Source organism: Salmo salar, chromosome ssa13, assembly GCF_905237065.1.
Source record: "Salmo salar chromosome ssa13, Ssal_v3.1, whole genome shotgun sequence".
In the NCBI taxonomy this organism is placed as follows: Eukaryota; Metazoa; Chordata; class Actinopteri; order Salmoniformes; family Salmonidae; genus Salmo; species Salmo salar.
Window position 1 is genome coordinate 30,340,053 of NC_059454.1, and position 19,225 is coordinate 30,359,277.

Below are 19,225 nucleotides of genomic sequence, written 5' to 3' on the forward strand. Positions count from 1 at the left end.
GTGTAATCCTTGATTACATTATAATCCTTGATGTAACTGTTAACCTGCATAAACTAGGCTATACAATGTCAGGTTCTCTATGTTTGTGGTGGAAACTGAATGTAGTATTTGATGACATTTTACCTTGAAGCAAGTCAGTATGTAATAAAGTAGATGCGTATCGTCGTGGTAGTAAATCAATGTATTTTATTGTATTGCATCTTGTGTCCGGTACAGTAGTTGAGAATGTGAGGGGTGCTAGCCCCAGCCTCTCAGTTTGCTTTGTTTTGTGTTCTTCTTTGTTTGATCTCTCACTTCTAACCAGAGTCAAAGGGATGATTGGAGAAACCTTGTTTGGATTATCCATTTAGATTGGTCTTTGAAAACCTTTTCAGCATCCAGAGCACAGATTGGAGTCATGATCCTACTTGTTGTTTCTTACTTTCAGTATGTGATGTTGAATTAGCCAAGTCTATAATTGACAAGATTCCTGTACCAGAGTATGGTCTTTGTGCAGTGTGTTCCCACAATAAGATTGAACATGTGGATGTGAAACACTGATGGGCACCATCTCCTGTTTTAACATTGGGTGTGTTTGTAAATTCATCCTGGCTATCTACTCTGATTTCAGAGCACTCTTGTCAGTGAGCGCAGAATAACTGATTAATTTATGAACTCGCAACACCCATTGAATATGACTGGTGTCAGTAAATGTCAGCCAAAAATATAACTCAATTGTTGCCTTCAGCACAGTTACAGTCACCAACCCTCTGGATAACATGAAAACAGCCTAACCAGCTCTGCTAGGACCAGTAAAATGGTCAGAGTGAGGTGTTCTCTCATTTGTGTCTGGAACTAGTTAGCAAGCTAGCCAGTTAGCTTGGGTGCTTTACTGCTGTTGAGGTCAAAACGCTCGGATCAACCCTACCCCTCTGCCGGAGTGTCCAGTGTGCGCTCTGAACGCTCAGAGAGCGAAACACTCTGAATTTACTTACGGACAGTCTGACAACGCTCTGAATTTACAAACACCCAAAGCGCACTCTGATCACAGTCTGGCACTCCAAAATGCATTTACGAACATACCTATTGTGTCTTTGAAGGGGTAATGTCCTACCTATGCACGTAATCAAACTACACAAAATATAATTGTTTCCATTGTGCTTGATATATTCACCCTAACTATCTTCTCATTATTCTTAATTTTTCCCCAATAAGCCTATTTTACTTGCTCTCTTCGGTTTTTCACTTCTCTCATACTCCTACACCGCGTGTGCGTGTGCAGGAGGAGAGGGTAAGGTTGGAAAGGTGGTGGACATCCGTGGCTGGGACACAGAGTCTGGTCGCAGTGTGGCTAGTGTCACCTGGTCCAATGGCACCACCAACGTCTACCGATTGGGTCACAAGGGCAAGGTAGACCTCAAATACGTGTCGGACGTCCAGGGAGGCTTCTACTACAAAGACCACCTACCAAAGCTTGGTATGAACCAAGGGGGATAGACTTTAAGTTTCTGCCTGTTGTTAAAGAAGCATGCTTGTTTTCGTAATTCATCAAATTGTATACACTACCGAACAAAAGTTTTAGAACACCTACTCATTCAAGGGTTTTTCTTTATTTTTTACAAATTTTCTACATTATAGAAAAATAGTGAAGACATCAAAACTGGGAAATAACACATATGGAATCATGTAGTAACCAAAAAAGTGTTAAACAAATGAAAATGTATTTTATATTTGAGATTCTTTAAATAGCCACCCTTTGCCTTGATGACAGCTTTGCACACTCTTTGCATTCTCTCAACCAGCTTCATGAGGTAGTCATCTGGAATGCATTTCAATTAACAGGTGTGCCTTCTTAAAAGTACATTTTTAAAATCTATTTCATTCTTAATGTGTTTGAGACAGTCAGACAATCTGTTGTGACAAGGTAGGGGGGTTATACAGAAGATAGCCCTATCTGAAAAGACCAAGTCCATATTATGGCAAGAACAGCTCAAATAAGCAAAGAGAAACGACAGTCCATCATTACTTTAAGACATGAAGGTCAGTGAATACGGAACATTTCTAGAACTTTGAACATTTATTCAAGTGCAGTCGCAAAAACCATCAAGTGCTATGATGAAACTGGCTCTCATGAGGACCGCCACAGGGATGGAAGACCCAGAGTTACCTCTGCTCCAGACTATAAGTTCATTAGAGTTACCAGCCTCAGAAATTGGAGCAAAAATAAATGCTTCACAGAGTTCAAGTAACAGACACATCTCAACACCAAATGTTCAGAAGAGGCCGTGTGAATCAGGCCTTCATGGTCAAATTGTTGCAAAGAAACCACTACTAAATGACACCAATGAGAAGAAGAGACTTGCTTGGGCCAAGAAACACAAGATTTTTGGTTACAACCGCCCTGTCTTTGTGAGACGCGGTGTGGGTGAACGGATGATCTCCGCATGTGTATTTCCCACCGTAAAGCATGGAGGAGGAGGTGTTATGGTGTGGGGGTGCCTTGCTGGTGACACTGTCAGTGATTTATTTAGAATTCAAGGCGCAGTGATACGCCATCCCATCTGGTTTGGGCTTAGTGGGATTATCACTTGTTTTTCAACAGGACAATGACCCAACACACCCCCAGGCTGTGTAAGGGCTATTTTACCAAGAAGGAGAGTCATGGAGTGCTGCATCAGATGACCTGGCCTCCACAATCCCGACCTCAACCAAATTGAGATGGTTGGGATGAGTCGGACTGCAGAGTGAAGGAAAAGCAGCCAGCAAGTACTCAGCATATGTGGCAACTCCTTCAAGACTGTTGGAAAACTATTCCAGGTGAAGCTGATTGAGAGAATGCCAAAAGTGTGCAAAGCTGTCATCAAGGAAAAGAGTAGCTATTTGAAGAATCTAAAATCTAAAATATATTTTGATTTGTTTAATACTTTTTTTGGTTACTACATGATTCCATGTGTGTTATTTCATAGTTTTGATGTCTTCACTATTATTCTACAATGTAGAATATAGTAAAAATAAAGAAAAACTCTTGAATGAGTAGGTGTTCTAAAACTTTTGACCGGTAGTGTATGTATCCTACAGATCAATATGAAAGCCCTGCAGTAGAGTATGTTGTCACGTGTGTGTGTGTGTTTTTATCTATGGTTTGTGTGTACACAGGTGAGCATGCAGAACTGCAGAGGCAGGAGAGTGCAGAAGGCCACACCTTCAACCAGGGGGACAAGGTGAAGTGTCTCCTGGAAATAGACATCCTCAGACAGATGCAAGAGGGCCACGGAGGGTGGAACCCCAAAATGGCAGAGGTACTAAACTAAACTCTCTCCAAGTCAATTGGTGGAATTTCTCTGACATAATCTTATCAAAAGAGTCTTACCTCATTCCAAGCTTTCTCCAGTCGTAGAACTACTTTGAAGTGTATGCCACGTTGTCACTGCATGTGCTATGTTAGGCAAGTACTGGTTCAAATTCTGAGTACCGTATCCCCATTTTGAACCTTTGAACCCAGGTTTATGTAACGTTGCCGGCGTGAATGGTCTCTGGTGTGCAATAAAACAAAATCAACAAGCACGTATTACTTTCAAATCAATTGAGCCAGCGAAATGACAATGCCAAGGCCGGCCACAATCGGCGACTGCAAATCAAATCTGATTTGTGTGTTTACAGTACATCTGCAAAATCGGGACGGTACACAGAATCACTGACCGGGGAGATGTCAGAGTCCAGTACAGCAACAACATCCGCTGGACTTTCCACCCAGGTGCCCTGACCAAGGTACTCTAGTTCTACCAGTGAGAAATGAATACAGGCTCACAGCATGGTCTTATACTGGCATTAGCTAGCGATGTGATGCTAATCAAATCAAATTGTATTGGTCACATACACATATTTAGCAGATGTTATAATGGGTGTAGCGAAATGCTTGTGTTTCTAGCTCCAACAGTGCAGTAGTATCTAACAATTTACAACAATACACGCAAATCTAAAAGTAAAAGTATCGAATTAAGAAATATATAAATATTAGGACGAGCAATGACTATGACTATTAGGACGAGGGGCATTGACTAAAATACAAAAATAGAATACATTATGTACATATGAAAAGAGTAAATCAGTATGTAAACATTATTAAAGTGACTAGTGTTCCATTATTAAAGTGGCCAGTGATTCCATGTCTAAGGTGCAGGGTTGAGTAACCGGGTGGTAGCCGGCTAGTGATGGCTATTTAACAGTCTGATGGCCTTGAGTTAGAAGTTGTTTTTCAGTCTCTCAGTCCCAGCTTTGATGCACCTGAACTGACCTCACCTTCTGGATGGCAGCGGGGTGAACAGGCCGTGGCTCGGGTGGTTGATGTCCTTGATGATCTTTTTGGCCTTCCTCTGACATCGGGTGCTGTAGGTGTCCTGGATGCTGACAGATTAGCATTAGCATCACATCGCTAACAATTCGCTGTCTTCTTCCCCTTTCTTGCCGTAGGTCAACACGTTTGGTGTGGGCGAGCTGGTGCGAGTACTAGAAGACATTGACAGTGTAAAGAGGCTTCAGGCTGGCCACGGAGAATGGACAGACAGCATGACACCAGTACGTTGACATAGGCTGAGGCTAACTACAGTGGGGGGAAAAAGTATTTGATCCCCTGCTGATTTTGTACATTTGCCCACTTACAAAGAAATGGTCAGTCTATCATTTTAATGGTAGGTTTATTTCAACAGTGAGAGACAGAATAACAACAAAACAATCCAGAAAAACACATGTCAAAAATGTTATAAAATTATTTGCATTTTAATGAGGGAAATAAGTATTTGACCCCTCTGCAAAACATGACTTAGTACTTGGTGGCAAAACCCTTGTTGGCAATCACAGAGGTCTGACGTTTCTTGTAGTTGGCCACCAGGTTTGCACACATCTCAGGAGGGATTTTGTCCCACTCCTCTTTGCAGATCTTCTCCAAGTCATTAAGGTTTCGAGGCTGACGTTTGGCAACTCGAACCTTCAGCTCCCTCCACAGATTTTCTATGGGATTAAGGTCTGGAGACTGGCTAGGCCACTCCAGGACCTTAATGTGCTTCTTCTTGAGCCACTCCTTTGTTGCCTTGGCCGTGTGTTTTGGGTCATTGTCATGCTGGTGTCGTGTCTTTGGCTATGCCGGATTAAGTGATATGACATGCTAACCTATAAAATTCTTTCTCTGTAATTAATATTACCTGATTAAGCTAATCATGTAAATGTAATTAACTAGAAAGTCGTTATCTTCCGAATAAACTCTTAAAATACTTAGTAAAATTTTACATCGATAGCAGTCAATATTAACCCTTATCTTATTTTCAGTCTCATAATGAAAGTTGTAAATTCTTGGCTATCTTCACGAACCCTGGCTAACAAGTTGAATCAGCAATACAAAATTGGGTTTAATTATTTATTTACTAAATACCTAAACTAATCACACAGAATTACAAATACACAGGATACAAATGATGTCATACAGAAAACATCCCTGGTGGACGGAACCTGTATGATGGCTGGTTACACAAAGGAAAGGGGGTTGGGCTTGAATGAAAGAGCGGGAAGACTTAGGAACAACGAAACAGCAGCTATGCTATCGTAAATACATTATCTTATGCATTACTAAATTACCGCCCATTTGGAAAAGGAAAATGCAATAAATATTTACTCTGAGCTGCGCTTCGGTAGATTGGTCGTAGATGTTGGCCGGGTTGGCCAACAGATCTTCCTGTCCTCGGAAGAATGTCTCTGGTGGTAAATTGGATACGTGGTGGTATCTTCGTCTGTTTGTTAGACTGGATCCGTTGTCCGTCCTTTCCTAGTCCACGTCTACAGCGGCTGCTGCTAACTCAACGGCTAGGAAGTATCACTTCTGTAGTGAATAAGCTCAAAGTTCATACCATTCGCCACCAAAGCTCACGCCGAGGTTGGCTTAGTTCTGTACTTGACGTGTTTCCTTCTAACGTAGAGGCTGCAGACCTCACGTACTGGAACATGTGGTTATCTTTTCGTCAAAGGCTTAGATAGTGGAGAGGGGGAAGGATATGTTTCATCGTTTATAACCCCTGTCTCTTCACAGGGGTGGGCCACTGATCAAGCAGGGCACTTTCCTTATGAAAACCCAATTCTCTCATTTGGAAGCTAAAATTACATTTAATCTCCTAACAAACAATTTCAATATCAAACATTTCAATTGCATAACAATTCCATGTGACTGATAACTAGAGGGTGTATACTTTCCCAGGTACAGTTTATGTCGTCCTGTCATCAGTCATAATGTCTCAGATGACAACCGAACTGACATCCATACTCATTACGTTCCAAAGCATATTTCCAACTGGTTTTATTACCAAAATATGGTTCCTTTCCCCATTTGTTTGATGTTCCCAGACTCTCTATATTTAACAGGACAGCAGTCCTTCAGGACAGCAGTCCTTCGGTAGGGTCAAAAAGAGAGGGGAAGGGAGAAAGGTATTTATGGGGGGGTCATAAACCTTACCCACAGGCCAACGTCATGACACTGGAATACCCATCCACGACCCATTTTCAATGCCCTGGCTGAGGGAAGGAGGTTCTCACCCAAGATTTGACGGTACATGGCCCCGTCCATCGTCCCTTTGATGCGGTGAAGTTGTCCTGTCCCCTTAGCAGAAAAACACCCCCAAAGCATAATGTTTCCACCTCCATGTTTGACGGTGGAGATGTTGTTCTTGGGGTCATAGGCAGCATTCCTCCTCCTCCAAACACGGCGAGTTGAGTTGATGCCAAAGAGCTCCATTTTGGTCTCATCTGACCACAACACTTTCACCAGTTGTCATCTGAGTCATTCAGATGTTCATTGGCAAACTTCAGATGGGCATGTATATGTATTCTTGAGCAGGGGGACCTTGCGGGGGCTGCAGGATTTCAGTCCTTCACGGCGTAGTGTGTTACCAATTGTTTTCTTGGTGACTATGGTCCCAGCTGCCTTGAGATCATTGACAAGATCCTCCCGTGTAGTTGTGTGCTGATTCCTCACCGTTCTCATGATCATTGCAACTCCACGAGGTGAGATCTTGCATGGAGCCCCAGGCCGAGGGATATTGACAGTTATTTTGTGTTTCTTCCATTTGCGAATAATCGCACCAAATGTTGTCACCTTCTCACCAAGCTGCTTGGCTATGGTCTTGTAGCCCATTCCAGCCTTGTGTAGGTCTACAATCTTGTCCCTGACATCCTTGGAGAGCTCTTTGGTCTTGGTCATGGTGGAGAGTTTGGAATCTGATTGATTGATTGCTTCTGTGGACAGGTGTCTTTTATACAGGTAACAAACTGAGATTAGGAGCACTCCCTTTAAGAGTGTGCTCCTAATCTCAGCTCGTTACCTGTATAAATGACACCTGGGAGCCAGAAATCTTTCTGATTGAGAGGGGGTCAAATACTTATTTCCCTCATTAAAATGCAAATCAATTTATAACATTTTTGACATGCGTTTTTCAGGATTTTTTTGTTGTTATTCTGTCTCTCACTGTTCAAATAAACCTACCATTAAAATTATAGACTGATCATTTCTTTGTCAATGGGCAAACGTACAAAATCAGCAGGGGATCAAATACTTTTTTCCCACACTGTATCTGTAGCCTGACGCTAACTTCCTGTAGCCTGAGTGGGGAGATGGAAACTGAAAACTAGCTGTTATTGGCAGAGAGGTTTCGAACTCTCTTTCTTATTAAGACATCAGCATGCTTCAGTTAAGCAGGTACCTAGCCGAACTCGGCTAGCCGAACTGAACGAGTGTGCTCGCATACTCCCTTAAAAGACCTCTTCACTTGAAAAAAGCAGCAATAGTTACTGTTTGTCCATTTTGAGATGCCATAGCCAGTATACACTTCCTCAAAATAGTCAGAATTAATCTAAGATTACTCAAGAAATCTCATAAATGTTGACGTTTTTGCAGAAGAGATCTTAGTCAATCTTAGCAATTTTACATCAAAGATGTTTGGTGCAGTATTTCTTTATGAAGAAATGTGCATGAAAACGAATCATCTCTTGTTGAATGACAACAAAGAAATTGTCATTACCCTCACCGAAGTCCAAAACGAACAAAAACGTCACAAAATGTCATCATAATATATGCACAAACTCTACCGAACTGTTTCGGCTGGAAGCATGCAGATGCCTTTAGTCTATTAACTAATTTACCGCCTGGTGTATCTCATCTCCCACCAAAACAGGCTAACATTTCAGCCGGTCTTTTCAAACAGCTCTTACACTAAAGGGGCATTATCATTTTCACAATTTCACAGTATTTTTCCAACCTCATAGTGTGGGAATATATAGTATAAAACACAGGAAAAGCTAGTTTTCACTTCACTGGGCCTTTAAGGCTTCTGCGAAAACAAAGCATCATGATTATTTACCTATAAATAAAAGCCCTGAGAATTTCCCTGAGTGGCATGGGTAACTGAAAAGAGTGCATTTGAGATGGCAAGATGAATCATAGTTTGATGGAGGTTCTTTGAAACGCTCCTTCTCCTCTCATTCTTGGCCAGTGATAAGTGTTTATACCTAAAATCTTGTCATATCAGTGGTCGTGATGGAAAGGCAACAAAGTGAGAAAAGTGTAATGGGAAAGAATCCATAGGCCTGCTTACCTATCTGGTGTCCTAACACTGTCAATACCACTGTCTTTTCACTCTCCCCCCTCTCCTTCCTTATCTCCCTCTCTCTCCTCTGCCCTCCCACCCTTCTTCCTCCTCCTGTTTTTTACACCCCCTCCTTTCTCCTCCGATCAGGCCCTGGGGCAGATGGGCAAGGTGCTGAAGGTGTACGCAGATGGGGACCTGCGCGTGGCCTTCGGCGGCCAGACGTGGACCTTTAACCCGGCGTGCCTCTCAGCCCAAACCATGGAGATGGATGCCAACCTCATGACTGCTGAAAACCCCAATGAATCCGGAAGTAAGGACTACTTAGACCTCGCAAACAGGAGGAAGGGGGCCTCTTATCCAACAGTCATCCAGCGACCTCTGCTTTTTGTCCTTCCTTCCCCTTATTCCCCCTCTCCACACCTCCCTCTTCTTCCAGCACTCTTGCTGCAAGCCATGCATGTACTACTGGCCAAGGATTGTGACAGTGGCTGTCTGTTGCATAGACAGCCAATCATAACGCTGTTTCTCCTGGTCACTGTCTCCGCATGCATGGCCAACGGGTTTAATTTGCATGTCTCTGAAATGTCTGGTTTCTCTCTCCGTATCATGTCCCTGCATGTTGTAAATAAGAATTTGTTCTTAACTGACTTTCCTAGTTAAATAAAGGTTAAATATTTTTTTTTAAATAAAACAAATGTTGGAGGGAAGCTCCACAGGCCTCAACAGCATATGTGCCTCTACTGCTCCTCATGTGTGTATAGGAATGTGTGGTTCTCCTACCAGTCTTGAGTGCCCTGACTCAATCCCCCCTCTTTCTGTGTCCGTCATATTCATAATGATGGCACAGAAAGTGGGGACGAGAGGCTCATAATGCTGGGTTAGGGTGCACGAGGACATTTTGACTCATTCCAATGATTGTACTTTGACTTGACTTTACAAACCGTCTTGGTAACTCTGTGTGTATGTATGTGCTTTCTGGGTTTAGAGGGGCCTGGAGGGCAACGTAGCACAAACTGTTTCCTACGCTCTCGAATCCATCACTAACATGTCACACACTCTCTCTTCTTTCTCCTTCCCTTGCTCTTCATTCCTCTACATTGTCTTTTTTCACTCTCCCTCTGCCCCTTTTTTCTTTGGCCTCTATTCCTGACCTTCTCTCCTTCTCTCTCTCTCTCTCTCTCTCTTTCTTTCTTTCATCTCCAGACACAGTCATTTCAGTCCTGGAAAAGCTGCTGTCTCAGTCTACAGAGCAGGACAACCCCAGCCGGCTGGTCATCGAGGCAGCGCATGGCAGTGCCAACAAAGTCAGAGAGCTAGTGCAGAAATACCCTGACAAGGTGCGCTCACTCCCCACCTCCCACCGCAGACTGTGTGTGTGTTACATCTCTTAATGTGATTGTGTGTGATACATCTCTCCAGGTGGATATAAAGAACCAGGGCAAGACGGCGCTGCAGGTGGCAGCCCACCAGGGCCACATGGAGGTGGTCCTGGCTCTGCTGCAGGCCAACAGCTCCATCAAGGTGAAGGATGAGGACGGAGATACCGCCCTGCACTACACAGCCTTTGGGTGAGAGGAGCACACACAGACACAGGCCATCTGAAGGTGGCCGTCTAAACCCTGTATTCACATTGTGAGCAAACAGGTTATGGGGAGGGGTTATCCGGATTTAATTGGATTTGGGCTTGTCCATTTCTCCAGCTGGGGTGCATTGGGTTCAGTAAAATCACTCCACACACACACACAGAAACAGACACAGACAGGCATTACTTTTGTCCCTAATCCTCCACACGACAGAGAACAGGGATTAGATAGGCAGCTTTAGATTCCATCTATGAGAAAATGAGCCATCGATGGGATTTACAAGTATCCCTTGGGTCTCTCAGTGGTTACATGGCATGTAAACAAGCATCAGCTTTGGGATGGATCCTTTATGAGCCTCGTGCAGAGGGTTTGTTATTCAGGCCTGCGTGTTTTAGTGGTTCGCTCTCCGTTTTCAATTCAGTCCAATCCAGTGAGGCTTTATTGGTGTGGAACTCATTGGTAAATATTGCCAGAGCTGAAATTCATTATCAGAATGAGTAAATAAATAAAAAACACAACAATTAGATGAAAATGCATTGAGTAATGCATATTGAAATTAATATGCTAACTAGATATGAAATATTATTATGCTTAGGCCTAAGTGTGTGTGTGTGTGTGTGTGTGTGTGTGTGTGTGTGTGTGTGTGTTTGTTTGTGTGTGTGTGTGTGTGTGTGTGTGTGTGTGTGTGTGTTTGTCAGGAACCAGGCGGAGATTGCGCGGCTGCTGCTGAGCAAAGGGGCCAACGTGAACCTACTGAACAACTCCATGTGCACAGCGCTGCACATAGCCGTCAACAAGGGCTTCACCGACGTGGTGCGCGTGCTGTCAGAACACTTGGCCGACATCAACCTACAGGTCAGTACCGACTAATAAGATTACCTGTGCCTGAAATGGCATCCTTTTCCCTATATAATTCACTACTTTTGTTCATGCTTTCACCTGTCATGCTCACTGCCCATACATACAAAACACACACGTTCACGCACAAACACACTCTCACAAGCATAGAGAGTGCAATGGCAGACAGATTTATTTTACCAAGGCAAAAACAGATCCTTTTTACCTTCTGCTATGGAGCTTTTTAACAAACACTTTATATATACTACCGTTCAAAAGTTTGGGGTCACTTAGAAATGTCCTTGTTTTTTAAAGAAAAGCTCGTTTTTTGTCCATTAAAATAACATAAAATTGATCAGAAATACAGTGTTGACATTGTTAATGAGGTAAATGACTATTGTAGCTGGAAACGGCGGATTTTTTATGAAATATCTACATAGGCGTACAGAGGCCCATTATCAGCAACCATCACTCCTGTGTTCCAATGGCACGTTGTGTTAGCTAATCCAAGTTTATAATTTTAAAAGGCGAATTGATCATTAGAAAACCCTTTTGCAATTATGTTAGCACAGCTGAAAATTGTTGTTCTGACACTCTAATGTACTTGTCCTCTTGCTCAGTTGTTCACTGGGGCCTCCCATTCATCTTTCTATTCTGGTTGAGCCAGTTTGCGCTGTTCTGTGAAGAGAGTAGAACACCGCATTGTACGAGATCTTCAGTTTTTTTGCAATTTCTCTCTTGGAATAGCCGTAATTTCTCAGAATAAGAATATACTGAAGAGGTTCAGAAGAAAGTTCTTTGTTTCTGGCCATGTTGAGCATGTAATTGAACCCACAAATGTTGATGCTCCAGATACTCAACTAGTCTAAAGAAGGCCAGTTTTATTGCTTCTTTTAACAGAACAACAGTTTTCAGCTCTGCTAACATAATTGCAAAAGGGTTTTCTAATGATCAATTAGCCTTTTAAAATGATAAACTTGGAATAGCTAACACAACGTGCCATTGGAACACAGGAGTGATGGTTGCTGATAATGGGCCTCTGTACGCTGTTGGATTCTGGGTAAACTTTGAACATTACTATACTAGAGACATGATAGATCAGAAGTAATACTATAGTATCTGCGGGGTGATAGAGCATGGTTGTTACATCAGAAGTTAATGGTAATCTGTAGGAGACAGATGGCTTTGGAATGTGCTGGGTGGACGGGAACAAGTCATGGGAGTGCAGTAGGTGATACGGGTGGAGAGCTTTGGATTAGACATCAAGGGGCTTGAGGTCAGGTCACCTTAAGGGAGACAGAACAGTTTATTACTCTATCACTTCGTCTTCCTGTCAGACCATAAAAAATAAGGATTGGAGAGAAGGAGTGTCTAAATTGGAGTGCTGGAAACCTGATGTCTGAATGCAGCTGTATCAACCCTTTGGGAAGAATTACACTTGGTTAAGCTTTTCTAGTGTCCGTCGAGTTATTTACTCTAAAAATAAGAACCTAACAACACCATGTAGATATTCCATAAAAAATCTGCAGTTTCCAGCTACAATAGAAATTTACAACATTAACAATATCTACACTGTATTTCTGATCAATTTGATGTTATTTTAATGGACAAAATTTTTGCTTTACTTTCAAAAACAAGGACATTTCTAAGTGACCCCAAACTTTTGAACGGTAGTGTGTGTGTGTGTGTGTGTGTGTGTGTGTGTGTGTGTGTGTGTGTGCGTGCGTGCGTGCGTACGTACGTACACACACACACACACACTACCGTTCAAAATACATACATACATACATACATACATACATACATACATACATACGTATGTGTGTGTATATGTATATGTATGTATATATGTATATATATGTGTGTGTGTGTGCCTTTGGGAAGTATTCAGACCACTTGACTTTTTCAATATTTTGTTACGTTAGAGCCTTATTCTAAAATGTATTAAATTGTTTTTTCCCCCTCATCAATCTACACACAATACCCCATAATGACAAAGCAAAAACAGTTTTTTTTAAAGAATTAGCTAATTTATTAAAAATAAAGAACTGAAATATACATTTACATAAGTATTCAGACCCTTTACTCTGTACTTTGTTGAAGCACCTTTGACAGCGATTACAGCCTTGTCTTCTTGGGTATGACGCTACAAGCTTGACACACCTGTATTTGGGGAGTTTCTCCCATTCTCCTCTGCAGATCTTCTCAAGTGCTGTCAGGTTGGATAGGGAGCATTGCTGCGCATCTATTTTCAGGTTTATCCAGAGTTGTTAGATCGGGTTCAAGTCCAGGCTCTGGCTGGGCCACTCAAGGACATTCAGAGACTTGTCCCAAAGCCACTCCTTCGTTGTCTTGGCTGTGTTCTTAGGGTCATTGTCCTGTTAGAAGGTGAACCTTTGCCTCAGTCTGAGGTCCTGGGGGCTCTGGAGCAGGTTTTCATCAAGGATCTCTCTGTACTTTGCTCCGTTCATCTTTCCCTTGATCCTGACTAGTCTCCCAGTCACTGCCGCTGAAAAACATTCCCACAGCATGATACTGCCAACACCATGCGGGGCGGCAGGTAGCCTGGCGGGTAGGAGCGTTGGGCCAGTAACCGAAAGGTTGCTGGATCGAATCCTCAAGCCGACAAGGTAAAAATCTGTCATTCTGCCCCTGAGCAAGGCAGTTAACCCACTGTTCCCCGGGCACCGATGACATGGATGTCAATTAAGGCAGCCCCCCGCACATCTCTGATTTAGAGGGGTTGGATTAAATGCAGAAGACACGTTTCAGTTGAATGCATTCAGTTGTGCAACTGACTAGGTATCCCCCTTTCCCTTTCTCCCATGCTTCACCATAGGGATGGTGCCAGGTTTCCTCCAGACGTGACGCTTGGCATTCAGGCCAAAGGGTTCAATCTTGGTTTCGTCAGACCAGAGAATCTTTTTTCTCATGGTCAGAGCCCTTTAGGTGCCTTTTTGGCAAACTCCAAGCGGGCTGTCGTGTGCCTTTTACTGAGGAGTGGCTTCCGTCTGGCCACTCCACCATAAAGGCCTGATTGGTGGAGTGCTGCAGAGGTTCTCTCATCTCTACAGAGGAACCATTGGGTTCTTGGTCACCTCCCTGACCAAGGACTTTCTCCCCCAGTTGCTCAGTTTGGCTTGGCAGCCAGCTCTAGGAAGAGTCTTGGTGGTTCCAAACTTCTTCCATGTAAGAAGGATGGAGGCCACTGTGTTCTTGGGGACCTTCAACGCTGCAGAAATGTTTGTACCCTTCCCCAGATCTGTGCCTCAACACAATCCTGTCTCGGAGCTCTATGGACAATTCCTTCGACCTCATGGCTTGGTTTTTGCTCTGACATGCACTGTCAACTGTGGGACCTTATGTAGACAGGTGTGTGCCTTTCCAAATCATGTCCAATCAATTGAATTTACCACATGTGGACTCCAATCAAGTTGTAGAAACATCTCAAGGATGGTCAATTGAAACAGGATGCACCAGAGCTCAATTTCGAGTCTCATAGCAAAGGGTCTGAATACTTATGTAAATAAGGTATTTATGTTTTTATTTTTAATACATTTGCAAAAAATTCTAAAAACCTGTTGTCACTTTGTCATTATGGGGTATTTTGTGTATATTGAGAATTATTATTATTTTAATACATTTTAGAATAAGGCTGTAATGTAACAAAAAGTGGAAGAAGTCAAGGGGTCTGAATACTTTCTGAATTATGTGCTGCTTTTAGTGTCTTTGTCATTTGTTGTGTTTTTACTGTGTATTTATTGTTGGTATATCTATTGGCCTGTACAATTACATTTTCCCTTTGTGTGATTAATAAAGTACTATGTTATCTAAGATGGACACATTCACTCCCAGCCTGATTCATTTTTCTATAAGGGCTGTGTGATTTTTCTGCTCACTTGGGTCCAGTTGTTGAGCTCATTAAAGACATTTAGACGTCTCTCCAGCTCTCTGTCTGGGCTTTCCTCAAACGGCCACACCTCGAAACAGCTCCTTATGCCTCACAACAAGTCTCTGGTTTTGGGTACGGCTCGGGATATTTAATTTTTCCGCTTGTGCTCAGTTGGAGTGGAATGGCTGCCTGGAGTTGTGTGTTATGTCTTGTTCGGGTAGTAGGATACTGGGTGTTGTCGGCATAAATGTGCAACATGTTTGAGGTGTTGGCAGCTGCATTGGCTATTCTCGTGGAGCAGTGGTGACGTACTCTCTCTTTCCATCGCCGTTGTAATCTACTGGGAAGCCAGAATGTTCCCAACTGGAGATTTAAACGATAATGGAGAATCCTCCTGGTTTATCGACCCCACCACTCGCCATTGTACAGAACGAGTTCCTGTCTGCGCCTCACAAAAGGACAATTTGAAATGCGCCAATTAAGATTTGAATTTAGATTACAACATGCGCATAGGCTCTAGTTCTTTTAACCGAATAAGCCAGAAATGTTTTTTTTCAGCTCAGATTTACTCGAGGCATACAACGCAGCGTATGCATAGCCTATAAGCCTAGTGTTCTTATTTGTTATATATATATATTTTTTAAATCAATTTGGGTTCACAGTGCTGACTGAACCGAGGTCCCTGTACCGGATGGTTTTGTATGAATATGTGTACCGTTACAGCCATATTCCATATCTCACTTCCCTCCAGGACTGCTATTAGGACAAGATGCTGTACAGATTTAGGATCAGCTCTCCCTGCCCAAGTTATAACCCTCTCCTTTAGGGGCTACCATCCTCTAAACTGACCACATATCATTTATTATAGGGCTAACTTCTTTCTCCTGCTATCCCACCAGGACTCATATGGAGACACGCCACTGCACGATGCCATCGCCAAAGACTTCCGGAACATCATTGAGATCCTGGCGGTGGTGCCCAACATCGACTTCACCCAGCAGAACAACCGCGGCTTCAACCTGCTGCACCACGCAGCCCTCAAAGGCAACAAGCTGTGAGTACCTCACTACTGCTGTACACTACACACTACCCCATACACACTACACACACCACGCCACCCTTAAAGGCAACAAGCTGTGAGTACAATCAACACTACTACTACTAGACTATACACTACACACACATACTACTAGACTATACACTACACACACATACTACTAGACTATACACTACACACACATACTACTAGACTATACACTACACACACATACTACTAGACTATACACTACACACACATACTACTAGACTATACACTACACACACATACTACTAGACTATACACTACACACACATACTACTAGACTATACACTACACACACATACTACTAGACTATACACTACACACACATACTACTAGACTATACACTACACACACATACTACTAGACTATACACCACACACAAACTAGGGCTGGGCGATATGGCCAAAATATTATATCACGGTATTTAAAAAAAAGTTGGACGGTATTTGATGGTATTTTTCGTTTTTGAATAATAAAAGTTGTACATTTGCTTTATGAGTAGTGAGTGATCCTAGGATGGCAACACATACATTCTAAGTGATTTCAATGAGTCTTTCTCCATTCTGATTGTTTTATACTGTTCAATTCAACTTCAACCAAAACAAATCTCAGCACTTTTATAATTTCTGCATTTCCTGCACTCAATTGCAGTGGTGGAAAAAGTACCCAATTGTCATACTTGAGTAAAAGTAAAGGTAGTGCTAATAGAAAATGATTCAACTAAAAGTGAAAGTCACCCAGTAAAATACTACTTTAGTAGAAGTCTAAAAGTATTTGGTTTTAAATATACTTAAGTATCAAAAGTAAATGTAATTAAGTATCAAAAGTAAAAGTATAAATCATTTCAAATTCCTTATATTAAGCAAACCATTTTCTTGTTTTTATTTATTTATGTATAGCCAGGGGCACACTCCAACACTCAGACATAATTTACAAACAAAGCATGTGTTTAGTGAGTCCTCCAGATCAGAGGCAGTAGATGACCAGGGATGTTTTCTTGACAAGTGTGTGAATTGGACCATTTTCCTGTCCTGCTAAGCATTCAAAATGTATCAAGTACTTTTAGGTGTCAGGGAAAATGTATGGAGTAAAAAGTACAGTATTTTCTTAAGGAATGTAGTGAAGTAAAAGTAAAAGCTGTCAAAAATAAAAAAGAGTAAAGTAAAGATACCAAAAAAATGACTTAAGTAGTACTTGAAAGTATTTTTACTTACCGGTAAGTACTTTACACCACTGCTCAATTGAGATAATTTACACACTGCCACGTAGGGCTGCACAATATGGGCAAATAATCTAGGACTAATCTTTAACCAAATGTTGCAATTGCGATTTGACTTGCCAATTAGAGCAAAACTGTTGGAATCATGGAAATAGAATGACTTCTAACGAATTAAAATGCCAGAGAGGAGTTTTTGTGACAGGGTAGGAACTAAAGTGCTGATAAGTGTTTCTTAGGGGACCCTATTTGGCTACATTGCAATTTTCTCTTACCTACTTCATGTAGCTAACATATTCTTGCTTTGCATATTCCTCATTGATTTAGAAGATACTGTTGCACAAACAACATGCTGATTTAGGTCTACACCATCACTGGTATTATCAGGCTGTATTAGCTAGCTACGTTTGCTCTTACTCAGTACATTTATTTGCTAGGTAGCTAGCTATTAGCATTAGCGGCTAACAATTAGCATCTCACAAGATTTAGGGCAACTTGCTATAAGGAAAGAAGAAATAGCTGTTTGCTGATGTAAGCGAAACAAACTAATAGTGTCATTATAGAATGCTAGTGGATTTATATTAAGAAGCAAAGTGAAAACAGCATTATTGTCATCAACAGTGTTGCATGTGCTGCATTGACCAGGCAGACTGAACGCAAGTGTCTCGTGGTTCAGGAACATCAAATGCGCACCTTGAGTGACAGGGGGCGTGGCTAGGTCTGTGTGGAAAGTGGCACGGAGAGAAAGGGCAGAGAGTGAATGAAACATTAAAATACCGGTATAGAAGGTAAAGTAAAAACCCAAACCGGTCCCTGCATCAATATACCGTATACCGTCCAGCCCTAACACACACACACACACACACACACACACCAGGCTGAGATGGGAAGCTCCCACACAGCTTCTGTTCCCATGAGCCTCAGCACTGAGAACAGCCAGGCTCTCCTGTCTCTTGCCCTCCTTCCCTTCCCACCAGCACAATTAACACAGAGAGAGAAGACACTCAAGACGTCCCACACACATTCATGGCTAGGCTACATTCTTTGTCCATCCAGTTTGTGATGATGAACAGGTAGTTTGTGCTCAAACAATCAGGGTAGCGGTGTTGCATTGAGTAAGTACATACTAGATACAGACAGAAGGCGCAGCTCTCACTTCAGATACAAAAAACCCTAGTGTTGGCAAAGAGTCCACACTGACTTTGATCTGAAATCAGTTTAGTTACCAAAGCCAGGGTGAAATACTTTTGTTTCGGCAATGACTAGAATACCCAGCCCAACAGTGTTTAAAAATGTAACATTGCTTTCAGTTTCGCTCTTCATCAGGCCTTTAAACCCCAGAGTCTAGTGAAAAGCTTGAGCTGGCGCACACCCCAAAAAAGTTAGTAAAGGTGCTGACAAACAGTGAAAACTAGGCTATAAAAAATAAAGAGTTGCACACTCTATACAAGCTCCCAGTAAATGTATTGGGTAAACCACCAACGTATGGGCATCACGGTGCCTTGTTCAGGGTGATAGGACTGAATAATAGGACTGAACAAATGCTTATAGACCCAACAAGTGATTGAAGTACATCAGAACGCTACTGTTAGACATTCTATTGGCATCAGAACAGTCTGTTAGTCATGGCTTAACCAGTGGTTCCCAACTCCAGTCCTCAAGTACCCCCAACAGTACACATTTCTATTGTAACCCTAGACAAGCACACCTGATTCAAGATGTCAACTATTCAATCAGGTGTGCTTGTCTGGGGCTACAACATAAATGTGTGCTGTTGGGGGTACTGGAGGACTGGAGTTGGGAACCACTGGTCTAGAGCAACTGGCTTTGCTTAACCCAACACCATATAGCAAGACACTTGTGTTACTGTTAAAGGTATAGTTCACCCAAATTACATATTGGTTTCCTTACCCTGTAAGCAGTCTATGGACAAGGTTTGGCAGCAAACATGTCCAAAGCATCCAAAAGCTTCTACAGTTGATTGTGAAGCTCAACAAAGTCACATACAGATGA

The 19,225-nt window shown here is 42.3% G+C and overlaps 1 protein-coding gene across 4 annotated transcripts in view; it reads left to right on the forward strand.

Moving 5' to 3' along the window:
- LOC106566874 (E3 ubiquitin-protein ligase MIB2) overlaps nt 1-19,225 on the forward strand; it is a 74,123-nt gene that overhangs the window by 40,084 nt on the left and 14,814 nt on the right. For 3 of the 4 annotated variants that reach the window (XM_014135383.2, XM_014135384.2, XM_045693128.1), the window contains exons 5-13: nt 1,262-1,456; nt 3,136-3,278; nt 3,640-3,747; nt 4,450-4,554; nt 8,751-8,913; nt 9,807-9,940; nt 10,023-10,171; nt 10,885-11,041; nt 15,815-15,969. In XM_014135383.2, coding sequence (XP_013990858.2) covers nt 1,262-1,456; nt 3,136-3,278; nt 3,640-3,747; nt 4,450-4,554; nt 8,751-8,913; nt 9,807-9,940; nt 10,023-10,171; nt 10,885-11,041; nt 15,815-15,969 — 1,309 coding nt within the window. The remainder of the gene's footprint in view (nt 1-1,261; nt 1,457-3,135; nt 3,279-3,639; nt 3,748-4,449; nt 4,555-8,750; nt 8,914-9,806; nt 9,941-10,022; nt 10,172-10,884; nt 11,042-15,814; nt 15,970-19,225) is intronic. The other variant, XM_045693129.1, reaches the window with a different exon arrangement.